Source organism: Zalophus californianus, chromosome 7 (genome assembly GCF_009762305.2).
Source record: "Zalophus californianus isolate mZalCal1 chromosome 7, mZalCal1.pri.v2, whole genome shotgun sequence".
In the NCBI taxonomy this organism is placed as follows: Eukaryota; Metazoa; Chordata; class Mammalia; order Carnivora; family Otariidae; genus Zalophus; species Zalophus californianus.
In genome coordinates this window covers 111,806,739-111,819,517 of record NC_045601.1, presented here as the reverse complement: position 1 = coordinate 111,819,517, position 12,779 = coordinate 111,806,739, and the positions used below count along the sequence as shown (strand labels likewise).

At 39.8% G+C, this 12,779-nt stretch overlaps 1 protein-coding gene across 6 annotated transcripts in view; it reads left to right on the top strand.

Annotated features, from left to right (window-relative positions):
* DNAH8 (dynein axonemal heavy chain 8) overlaps positions 1-12,779 on the top strand; it is a 417,769-nt gene that overhangs the window by 195,038 nt on the left and 209,952 nt on the right. For all 6 annotated transcript variants that reach the window (XM_027603620.2, XM_027603615.2, XM_027603616.2 and 3 more), the window contains 7 exons: positions 381-544; positions 1,309-1,411; positions 2,413-2,517; positions 2,910-3,071; positions 5,919-6,143; positions 9,245-9,417; positions 10,998-11,176. In XM_027603620.2, the coding sequence (XP_027459421.2) occupies positions 381-544; positions 1,309-1,411; positions 2,413-2,517; positions 2,910-3,071; positions 5,919-6,143; positions 9,245-9,417; positions 10,998-11,176 (1,111 nt within the window). The remainder of the gene's footprint in view (positions 1-380; positions 545-1,308; positions 1,412-2,412; positions 2,518-2,909; positions 3,072-5,918; positions 6,144-9,244; positions 9,418-10,997; positions 11,177-12,779) is intronic.

The window sequence follows — 12,779 nt, the reverse complement described above, 5'->3', positions numbered from 1 at the left end:
CAGAGGATCTTGAGATCAAATTATTTTCATGCTTCTTCAGTTTGCTCATCAAACCAAACACCTGGGGTGCTGAAAGACTAGATTTGAGCTTTAAGTTGATAGCTCTGCAAATTAATTGTGTGGCATTTTGAAAAATGTATTAAATGTAAGAAAACAAGTCAGCGATAAGCCCCATTGTGACAAAGCAGTATTTCAGTAAGCAGTTTTATGACTTTGGGTTTTTGTTGTCCAGAATTAATTCAGATGAAAAAAAATTGCTCCTTTAAATTATGTAGACTGAGAACGAGTAGAAGCTGGTCTGAGGAACTCTAGGAAATTCCAAAATGAAGACTTTGCTTTATTCAAATGCTAATTTTTCCTAACTAGGAGTTTGTTTTTAGGAAGCAAAGCGGTTTCAGAATATTGACAAGTCATGGATGAAGATAATGCAGCGAGCTCACGAGAACCCCAACGTGATCAGTTGCTGTGTTGGAGATGAAACCATGGGGCAGCTTTTACCTCATTTGCACGAACAGTTGGAAGTATGTCAGAAGTCACTCACAGGGTAAGAGCTGAAGTTTTAAGTTTCCTCTCATTTTATATGTGATGGTGTTTTATCCCATACAAGTAAATAATATTGACGGCATTTCTGGTTTGGTAAGGATGGCTGAAGTGGCTCTAGGAATTTAGCATAAATTTAATTTTCCTGCAAAAAAAGACCCCATAGATTTGGGGTTGAGGAGTTAAGACATTTTAGTAGTTTTATAGGGCCACTGTAACAAATTCCCACCAAGTGGGTGGCTTAAAGCAACAGACATTTATTTATTTGCTTACACTTCAGGAGGCAAGAAATCTGAAATCGAGGTGTCAGCACTTTCGGAAGGTGCTAACGGGAGAGTATTTCCTTGCCTCTCCAAGCTTCTGGTGGCTCTAGGAGCTCCTTGGCTTGTGGCTACATAATTTAGATCTCTCTGTCTTCTCATATCTTTCTCCTCTTCTTCCTGTGTGTCCCTTATGAGGATTCTTATGATGGGATTTAGGGCTCATCTGGATCATCTAGGATTCACTCTTCTCAAGACCCTTAACTTCGGGGCGCCTGGGTGGCTCAGTCATTAAGCATCTGCCTTCAGCTCAGGTCATGGTCCCAGGGTCCTGGGATCGAGCCCAGCATCGGGCTCCCTGCTCGGCGGGGAAGCCTGCTTCTCCCTCTCCCTCTGCCCCTGCTCATGTGTGCTCTCTCTCTTTTGCTCACTCTATCTTTCAAATAAATAAATTTAAAAAAATTAATAATTCAGAAAAAGTCATTTGGTAACATGACTTTATTTAAAGGTATTTGGAGAAGAAGAGATTACTGTTTCCAAGATTCTTCTTTGTATCTGATCCAGTTCTCCTGGAAATTCTTGGACAAGCCAGTGACTCCCACACCATACAGGTATAATCTTAAAATCTATTACCTAAATTGCTTTTTTACACAGCATACATAATTAATAATAAAAATGAAGTTAGCATCTAAAAAGAACAGGCAGGAGAGTATTAAAAATTATGTTGAGGATAAAATGTCCTATTTTCTGTGTATTCTGTGTATTCTGAGCTCATCAACCTGAGGCAAGAGTCACTGATTATACAGCTGAGTGACCTTAACCAGCTTCTTAATTTTCTCGTGCCTCAGTTTCCTCATCTGTAAAATAAGGATGTTAATGGTTCCCACCTTAAAGGATTGTCATAAGGATTACATGAGATCGTGTACTGGAAAGTACCTAGAACACAGTATGTGCTCACCAAATGTAATTCATTATTGTGAGCATTTTAGTCTAAATATTTTTAGATCAAATAGGGATTGTGGTTTAGATTTGTCCAAATCCAAATGCTTCTCAAGTGCTTTTAGCCATTTCCAAGGGCCGTACTTCCAGAAAGCAGAGAAAAATGACAAAGAACCAGGTGTGGGAGGCACTGAAACACCCCATTCCAGAGCTGTGTCTGGTTTGGCAATCTGGGAAGCCACTACTAATGTCTTCCTTGCTGGTTTCCAGGGAGCTGGAGGGAAGCAAAAAGAGAGGAGGGAAGTCAAAGCTGTGTCAGGCAGAGAGAGAAACAGGAGAGAAGCAGGACAGAGCTGTGTCTGGGAGGGACGTGGGTAGGAAGTGCGGGGTTCAGTCTCCATGTGGAGGAAGGCGACAGTCTTAGTCCAGCCTCGATAGTGGAACAAGGGCATTTGCAGGAAACAGGCTGTGGGGCTGGATCTTAAAAAGTGGGCCTCCAAGTCAATTGGGGGTCAAAGCAGTGCTTTGTTTGTGTCTTTATTCGTTGACACCATGAGGTAAATTCTTAATCTCTTTCAAAGTCAATATATGTTAAGGCTTTTAAATACGCCTCAGTGGCTTTTGTGTTTAGTCTCATGTATGATGTTTTTGCTCTGTCTTGTGCTTTCTGTAGCCACATCTCCCTGCAGTATCTGACAACATAAATGAGGTGACATTTCATGCAAAAGACTACGATCATATCCTGGCCGTCGTATCAAGAGAAGGAGAAAAAATTATTGTAATTTAACTTGGTTACAATTTTGTTATTTGGATTTCTTCAAAAATTTAGGTTGAGGAGAATGCAATTCTCTTTTGAACAACAGAGAGTGGGGGAGGAGGGTGGACTTGGGGTCTAGTCCTTTCACCCTGTCTTGGTTACAAATGAGTTTGAATAACTTATTTGACTTCTCTGAGACTTGTTCTATCATCTGGAAGATGAAAATTTTAGACCAGATGATGTTTCTAGTTCCTTCCACCTACAATATTAGTTGATCTTTCTCGTGTTTTGAATATACTGTGTAAAATTATTTGCTTTGCCCTGAGGTACTATGATTTATCAAGTGAAGTGTGACATTTGTAAAAATAAGAAATTATTATCAATTTGTAATATATCTGTAATACATTTTTTAGTTGGATGGTCCTATTATGGCCAAAGGTCCTGTGGAGATTTGGCTTATGGATTTGTTAAAAATGCAGATGTCGTCCCTACATAATATAATTAGATCTGCATTCTACCAAATCAGCGATTCAGGATTTCAACTCTTACCTTTCCTCAATCACTTCCCAGCACAGGTGAGACTATATAATGTTTAGAATGATGGAAATAAGGGGGAAGGATACTCGGGAAGCAGTTGGCCTGATGGTGTGGCAGCTGTCGTAGCTCTGAACTCTAGGGAGGCCTTCCCACCCTCAGCTGCCTGCATGTCTGCCTACACCGTTCTAGGCCAACCCATCCCATTCCCCGGAAGAGGATTTGCCACTCTTCTCCCATCATTAAGGATAACACTAAGACTAAGCTCACTGATGGAAAATGTCATCTTACATACAAGACACACCTATCTGTATATGAAAGACATCTATGTGTGTATGGATTAGATGGCATATTTTCCATATGTCTATGTGTGGATAGATAGAGATGCAGATACAGACAGGAATACAGACCTATATAAAAGGAATGAGCATAGCTTTTGCTGAAACAAAATCCATCTCGCCTTTTGTGTATCTTCACTTCAAGGGATTAAAAGTTGGCATCGTCTGTTAAAGGAGGCCTTGTCATGCAACTAACCTCCTAACAGGACAGGACCTTGAAGAGCCTGGGGTTGGAGCACGTGTTCTCCTGAATAGCTCTCACGTCCTAAGGCTCTCAGGAACGCTTCACGATGCACCAAGTATTATTAAAACTGGTGCAGGAAAAGAAGAGCCAGCAGTTGCATTCAAATTTTCAAATTTCAGCCAAAATAAATGAAGAGTGATGCTTTGTGATCTGGGTCAGAGATAGTGTGGGAGAGAAGGCGGCAAGAGATATCCGAGGAAAATATAGGTAGTTTTTACCCAAACGTACTTCTCGAACTGTTCCTCCCAGCCCAGCCTCCAAATCCCAACTTAATGCACACACAGTGGAGACAGCTGAAATGATAGGAAATTACTTATTCAAATGACACAAGTACTGATACAGAATCAACCTTTATTGGAAAGAATATTTTGATATTGTATTTAATATTTTCGTATTGTATAATCTCCTTGGCAAACTCTAATATCCTTATCAGCTTTATTACCCTTGTGACGAAGTTTTATAGAATACTTCATTTGGTAAGACCCAATCAGTATACTCTCCCTCTCCCAGGAAGGGCTGATCGCCCGTATGTTCTGGAGGAGACGATCAGTCTAGTCTAGACAGAGCAGTCAACATTATGTGGAGAGCTGAAAGCAAGTTCAGAGCAGGAGTGAAGTTGAGCAGGATATAGCAGGAAGGTTGACCAGCCATCAGGATTTTCCGTAGTGTGTATACGACACAAATAAGGAGATGAAATTTTAAACAGTTTTAGCGGGCAAATTTTAGTTATTTGGAAAAATTGCTTTAAAGAGTAATTAAGGTATATATTCATCCAGTATATATTCTATACATGCATATTTATTCAATATATACATTACTTACTTCTACCATCTGGAAATGAGGACTTAACATTTTAGTGTATTCCCTTCTAGCATTTTTAACATCTTATTACAGGCAGTAACACTGAGGAGAATGAGCATTCTTGTTTTATTTTTATTTTAATGAGACATCCTCCAGTTTTCACCATTAAGTCTCCTGACTTCATAAACTGAGTAAAAAACATAATTTAAACTTTCCTTGGTGACTCAGGATAGTCCTTTTATTTTTAAGTAATCTCTATACCCAACCTGGGGCTTGAACTACACAACCCTGAGATCAAGGGTTGCATGCTTTGAGCCAGCCAGGCTTTTAAAGATTAGTTTTTAGAATATACCACTAAGCTGTGATTTCTCAGAGATTGTGGGTCTGTGTCTCTAAATCAGATAGCCTTACACTGCTGGGTATTTTTGTTTTTTGGGTGTTTGTTTGTTTGTTTGTTCTTTGCTTTTCCTCTCTTGTGCCACCAGCTGCTGCTATCGGAGTCAGAATTGGCTTGCTACTGGGAGCTTCCTGACATGGGAGGTTTCCTCCACATCAGGTTGCTCTCACCTCAGTCGGGTGCCTTCATTTATCTTCACCTGCAGACCCGCAGGATTGGCCACTGCTCTAGCAGAAAACAGTTTGCAGTCTTGAGGAGGCAGGGATAAGGAAAGGGTTATATTCCTGCCTTAGCCACATTAAATGCTGTGCCCGGTAGTATCCCCATGCCACTCACTCTGCTCTCAGCCCTCCACCAAATGTGAGGTTGCCTTTGGTCCAAATGATCTTGGATCTGTTGCTCGACTCTGCTGGTGAACAAAAGCTCCTAAAGGGATGACTGGTGCGGCAAGGTGAGGGTGGGCCATGTTCTGACAATTTTACTCCTTTCCCGGGGTAGAAATTGTAGGCAAGGTGACAGTCACAATTTCCTTATGCCGTCATCAGGAGAAAAAGTACTAGCTTCTCCCCTTTCTCATTTTCTGTCTCTCTCTCTCTCCTCCAGATAAATATATAGAGAGAGAAGTAGATGTAGGAAAAGGTACAGATGATAGAGAGAGTGGAAGAAAGGAGATAGTGTACTGTTTCTAGAAGTTGCAGAGAGACCTTTGGGAAACCTTGCTACAGAAAAATACTCAACAATGAGTCTAGTAATTCTGTTTGCTTTCTTTGACAAAGAAAAATCATCATATGAAGCTATCTGGTGGTCGCAGACCCTTTATAGAAAAATTTCCTAAGCATCCTTCATAAAACACATACAACTCCATAAATGGTAGCCATCGTTTAAATTACTATTTATCTCTCTGCATTGAAGTCATTAAATATCAGTAGTTAGAACTTTAAATGTTTATTTTTCCCCTTTTGGGAGTGGAGAAATGCATATCTCTTTTTAGTTTAAAGTGGGTCAACCTTGTTCACCTTCACATTGGGTGAGTGACCACCAAATTTTATCAAAGACGTGCTTTACACAGTTGGCAAATTTACTTATTATTTTTCTTCTGGATGCATAGGTGGGGCTTCTGGGAATTCAGATGTTGTGGACACATGATTCAGAAGAGGCTTTAAATAATGCAAAAGATGACAGGAAAATCATGCACATAACCAATCAGAAATTTTTGGATCTTCTAAATACTCTAATTAGTCAGACAACACATGACCTAAGCAAGTTTGATAGAGTGAAGTTTGAAACTCTGATTACCATCCATGTGCATCAGAGAGATATTTTTGATGACTTGGTAAAGTATCTTTTTTTTTCTTAAACTAATTTAGTGTACTAATTAACAATTTAGTGCTCCTAATAATGAATAATTAGGTATTATATCTATTCTCTAACGTATATGAACCTTCCATCTACTTGGTCCTTTTCTGCAACTGTCTCCATATATACCATGGCTACAAATATCCCTATTTGGTGGTTTAAACAACCATATGTGTATATTCATATATGGCATTCTGAAAGTCTGGAACCAGCTGATGAGATGTGAACTAACTACTTGTTCCATTATACCAAATCACCAGGGACATGATACAGTATAAGTGGGATTGGTCATGAGTTATTTGCTTCATTTAGAAAGAAGTCTTGATCAAATAGAATCAAGCTTCAGAGAAGTCTCACTGATATTTGTCTGATTGATAGTGTCCAACAGGGCATCATGGGCTTGATTTGGACAAGGTTCTGTAGGGTGAGAGTAGGAGGGGTGGTATTTGAACTCCCTCCAGGAACAGAACTCTAACCAGAGGTCTTGAGCAAGCTAAAGTTCTCCTAAAGCAGTGGTTATCATTATAGGGTAGGGGCCCAGGAGGTTTTGATATAACACCATCTGACTATCTTTGTCTTTAACAACCATCAATTGATTTGATTCATCTTAAAGACATCTCTTTTCTACACCAGAGACATGTAATTCATACAACTTGGGGCTCTTTTTTAGAGAATATGATCAGAGACTACTGGTTTCAGACTTGTATCAAAAGCTCTGATCAAGGCACCTGGGTGGCTCAGTGGGTTAAGCATCTGCCTTCGGCTCGGGTCATGATCTTGGGGTCCTGGGTTCGAGCCCCACATTGGGCTCCCTGCTCAGCAGAGAGTCTGCTTCTCCCTCTCCCCCTGCTTGTTCTCTCTCTCTCAAATAAATAAATAAAATCTTAAAAAAAAGAATTCTATCAGATAAGTCATATTTATGGAAGGTTGAAGGACGTGCAGTCCATTTATTCCCCTGGAATCTAGATCCTCACTTCTCAAAGTATTATTATATGCCAACCAGTTGCATTAGCATCTCCTGGGAGCTGGTTAGAAAAGCAGAATCTCCAGCCCCCTTCCCCCACCCCCCACTGAATCAGAATCTGCATTTCAAGATTCCCAGGTGATTCATATATGCATGTTCGAGTTGAGGAAACACTGCTTTAGGATATATCTCTGGATCTTCTGATCAAGCCAGCCACCAGAGAGCTGCATACTCAGACCATGGTTCCTTACCATCTAGAGAGCTGCTTTCACTAAATTGCAGTTACTGTCATACTTTGGCTTTCTTTGAAGTCCACCTCAAGAAACTCCTGTGGAATCCATTACTATATCTGCGAAGAGCATGGGGCTAACATTTCTTGCTGACTCTTTTTTTTTTTTAAGATTTTATTGAGTTATTTGACAGAGAGAGAGAGAGAGAGAGAGAGAGAGTACAAGCAGGGGGAGTGGCAGGCAGAGGGAGAAGCAGGCTCCCTGCTGAGCAAGGAGCTGGAAGCAGAGCTCGATCCCAGGACTCTGGGATCATGACCTGAGCCCAAGGCAGATGCCCAATCAACGGAGCCACCCAGGCGCCCCTCTCTCGCTGACTCTTGAAGCTGAAATCCCATGGAAGAAATTTCTTTCAGATTTAAGCGCTGAGCAAAGCTTTACTTCTATATACAGAATGGATTTTTAAAAAGAAAAACTGATACACAGTTAAAACCACATAACTGTATTCTTTTTGTCTTAATTACTATTGAACTCATGGTCTCTCGGCATCCCAACTAAAATGAGATCTCACGGCTGGCATATTTGCATTTTATTTTTCCATGTATGATGCTTAGAACAGCCTGATACACGGTAAGAGCTCAATCAGTATTAGCTATTCTTTTTTCTTCATCTTCTGTCTCTTCCTCACCATCTTAAAGGATTGTTGAGAGGAGCCAGTTGACAGCATTTCCATGGCTGCAGGTCCTATGTGGGAGAGAGAGTTCCTGGGGGAGACACTGGATCATGTTACCTGAAAGTTGCCCCTTAAAGTGATGAATACAAACTGTGCTTTAGCCCAGAAGCCAGAATTCCTAACTTCAGGGGGAAGCAAGGTCATAAACAAATGATGATGACAAAAAGCAAGACTGTACACAGCATGGAGACTTGATTAGATGGAGGCCCGAACATGGCAGGGTTGTCAGAAGCCAGCTGAATGACCTGGAAGTGGGACCGAGTTTAAGAGCAGTGATAGGGATCATTTACCACTTTCCTGTGATGATTGCCCTGAGTGGGCAGGACCGAGTTTTCTCCAAGTTTGCCCAGGGAAAATCATGAAGAGCCTGAGAATGTGGTTGTGGTGGGATGTTGTTCCTAAATGTGCTTCCTTGGTTTCTCTCTCTTGCACGCACAGCTGTGGGAGCCCAGGACCACTTGCCCATAGGTGTATGCTGATGACCTGGCAGGTTGGTGGGTTTGGCCACAGTGCTGGTATAGGAAGGCACGTGTGCGTAACTGACTGTGCACTCCCTGCTAATCCCTTCCACGGCTTCCTTTTGCTGTGAGAACACTGCTCAACTCTGTTTCCATGTCCTGTGAAGCCTCAACTCTCTCTTTCTCTCAAGTCCCAGATGCCTTAGCTGTACTGAACTTCTTTCAGTTTCTTGAACATGCAGCCAGATCTTCTGGGTCTTTGCCTAGGACAAAGTCAACCCTTTTAAAAAACTTAATTGTTTTTTTCTTTTGGTTTTGTTTCCCTGAGTAATTCCTACTATTTTTTTCAGGTTGTAGTTTGAATATTTCTTTCTCCAAGTATCCCTTTCAGGCCCCCTAGACTACCTTAGGATCCTCTTGCTACATATTTCCATGAACCCTGAATTTCTTTTCATACTGTTTTTGCAGTTACTTGCTTATCTGTTTGTCTTTTATCTTCTTTTGTCAGCTCTAGAAGTCAGGAACAATGCCTGTCTGTGTTCACAGCACAGTGTCAGTCCCAAGGAGGGACCCAAGAAATATATGTTAAATAAATGAGAATCAGTTCACAAAGGAGTGAATAAAAACTGCCTATATGCTTGTGTTTTATGCTATTGCAATTCAGTATGTAATCTCTTTGTATTTCATGTTTTTAAGGTAAAAATGCATATCAAATCAGTTACTGACTTTGAATGGCTAAAACAGAGTAGATTTTATTTTAAGGAAGATCTGGATCAAACTGTGGTGTCTATTACAGATGTGGATTTTATTTACCAGAATGAATTTCTGGGATGCACCGACCGTCTTGTCATCACTCCATTAACAGATAGGTAGGACACTCAGTTTTTGTTATTCCACTTTGTAATTAAACGATGTGCTTAACATTGCTTTCAAATTGCATTTGAAATATTAACAAAATATTAACAAAAGCATCTTGCTGTTGTGTTAGGTCTATGCTAGCTCATCAAAGTCAGTCTAACAATGAAATAACCAAGGTTATTACTTAAACATACACCTGCATTACATTTTTGTGAAGCAGAAAAAGATAAAAGAATGAAAGCAAGCTTGAACATTGTGGGTAATAAAGTAATGAATTTTAGATTGCAAGATGAAAAATATCTCTGGCACCATAAAGGGAAGTCGTTAGAATTGCAAAGAAGGAAGGGACCTTGGAGATGATCGAATTTAGTCTCCTGGTTTTCCAAATGTAGAAATGGATACCTAAAGTCAAGTTTCTTGGCCCGGTATGAATAAACAGGCAATGGCCAATCTCCTCACAGTTCTTTCCAGTATGTGACATCAGAGAGAACTGGGCCTTTTTCATCTCTACGTATCCCACAGCACCTAGTTCAATATGCTGTACATAGAAGATGCTCAATAAGTACTTATAGGCTTAACTTAAACTGGGTCATAGAATGATTAATTCTGTTGTTCCTTTAAATAGGGCTGCCTGCAGGTATTATGTTTTTAGTCTGTTGATTCATCCAGCCTCCTTCTGTATGCCCAGTACCACTGTAGCATAAACGTGTCCAGGAGTTTCCTCTTCCACTGAGGTTTGCATATAAATCTTCATGTCTCAGGAAGCTTCACTAAGTTTTACTTAGATCTGAAACACATATCACTTAAGCTGGATCATGGATACAAGAAGATTCATTATATTGTTCTTTATACTTACCTCAATGAGTGAAAAATTTCGTAGTAAAATGATTTATTTGCAATGGTGTCCTGGAGTTGACTCGTACCAGCTTTTTTTTTTTTTTAAATATTTTATTTATTTATTTGGGAGAGAGAGAATGAGAGAGAGAGAGCATGAGAGGGGTAGGGTCAGAGGGAGAAGCAGACTCCCCACTGAGCAGGGAGCCTGACATGGGACTCGATCCCAGGACCCTGGGATCATAACCTGAGCCGAAGGCAGATGCTTAACTAACTGAGCCACCCAGGCACCCTTATACCAGCTTTTGAGAGTCAACTGTATGCATCTCTTCCCAGTTTTGTGATATCACGTCAGTAGCTTGTCATGAGCCCTAGTGGAAGTATTCATACCACTGCAATTGGCAAACATGAAAATCAGATTTATTTATTTATTTTTCCTGGAGGGCCAGTTGTTCCCCATCTGCCAGTATACCCCGGCTTATATGGTTCCCTGACTTACGACTTATCCTGACCACAGCTCAAGGAAGGCCTGAAGGTTTTAAGTCAGGGTTGAGGAGTTTAGAAACTTGTCTCAAGAAATGTTTGCAATCACTGTACTACCTCTAGTGAATATCAAGTACTCTAGCCTCTTTTACATGGTTGGCTCAAATTCTCAAATAAACAGGCACATTCCAGTCACATCCAACTCTGGCTTGTGCTTTGGGGCAGTAATGTGTTCTCCCACACTCCTGGTGCTTTCTCTGATTCCCATTTGCAGATGCTATATCACTTTAGCGCAGGCTTTGGGAATGAACATGGGAGGTGCTCCAGCAGGACCTGCGGGCACTGGCAAAACAGAAACTACGAAAGACATGGGAAGATGTTTGGGGAAATACGTGGTCGTGTTTAACTGCTCAGATCAAATGGATTTCCGAGGGCTAGGACGGATTTTTAAAGGCAAGTGTCAAACACTGTGAAATCATTGTTGGTGAATGTATTTTTATTGCTCTTTAACATTATTTTCTGATATTAACCTAAAGGGATATTATTCCACACCACTAAAATGTGTATAGGTTGGTGCATATGATATTGCCATTTTTCTGGGTCAAAATGGCTAGATGTCATCAATTTCATATGGTTCAGTGCTATTGCTGGCATTTTAGTCCATGAATTGAATGTGTATTGGATTGTGAAAATGAAATCAATTTATTATTGCCTGAAACAGTGGTGGAGGGGATAAGATCAAGATAGCAAACCCATGACACATGTGGCTTCCCTTCCTGAATTAAATCCCATTTGAAACGAAAGATATCATTCAGAACAGAATTTAGAGATGGTGGTATTGGTGCAGGGATTGATAAATGGACCAGTGGAATATAATAGAGAATGCAAAAATGGGCCAAGGACATTTGACATATGGCAAAGATGGTATTGTAAATCAGTGATGAAGAGATAGACTTTACTATAAATCATTCTGGGACAAGAGATGATTAATATTTAACAACGGAAATCAGATCCCTACACACATAAAAATTGGATGCCTACACCATATATAAAAATCAGTTCTGGGGATTAAACACCTAAATGTGGTGGGCAAAACCATACAGTTTTTAGAAGGTAATAAATGAAAATATCTTTGTTCTCAGAGAAAGGGATTTTTAATACAAAAATCACAAGCCATAAAGTAAAGATTGTTACATGGCTTACCCTCAATTAAAAACTTCTGTTCATCGGTGGATACCAAAGAGAGGAAAGCCATGCCAGAAATTTGGAAAGGCATTAGCAACCTATGTTACCTACAAAGGATTAGGATCACAAATACATGAGTAATGCCCACGAATGAATGAGAGAAAGATAATCCAATAGAAAACAGAGAAAAAGTCTTGAATATGCATTTCATGAATGAAGAAAATCAAGTCACCAGCAATTGAAGAATTACATATTATAAAGAGATTCCATTTTGTACACACCAGATTGAAAAAATTTAAGTGTGACATTTTTGACCATTGGCAAGGTATGGCATAACAGAAACAATCATCAGCTACTGGTAGGAGTAAAAAAGTTGCTTGGAAAAAACCACACCATGTGTATTTTCATCTATCCCACCTCCTGGTCTATAGTCAGAGAAATGACACTCATGCACTGGGGTCTGTGTGTAGATGTTCACTGCAGCATTGCTTAAAACAACAAACAACTGGAAACAACTCTAGTGTCCTCTACAGTGGAGTGGATGCCTAAATACATCAATTGGGAAAATATAATTTATATATTATATATATAGGAAGGAAAAACATAATGTATATATATATGAAATTGTGTATAACAGCGCTATGGAAGCAATGAAAATGAGTAACTACAAGACGATGCATTGACATAGAACAGCCTCACAGATATAGAGTGAAGGAAACTAGTCTCACAAAAACACATATAGTATGATTAAATTTATTTAAATTAAAAAATAGGTAAAACTAAAAATATATATCATTTAGATATGTATACAGAAATAGTAAGAAAGCAAAGCAAAGCAAGAGGATGATTGTCACAAAGTTCAGACTAGCAG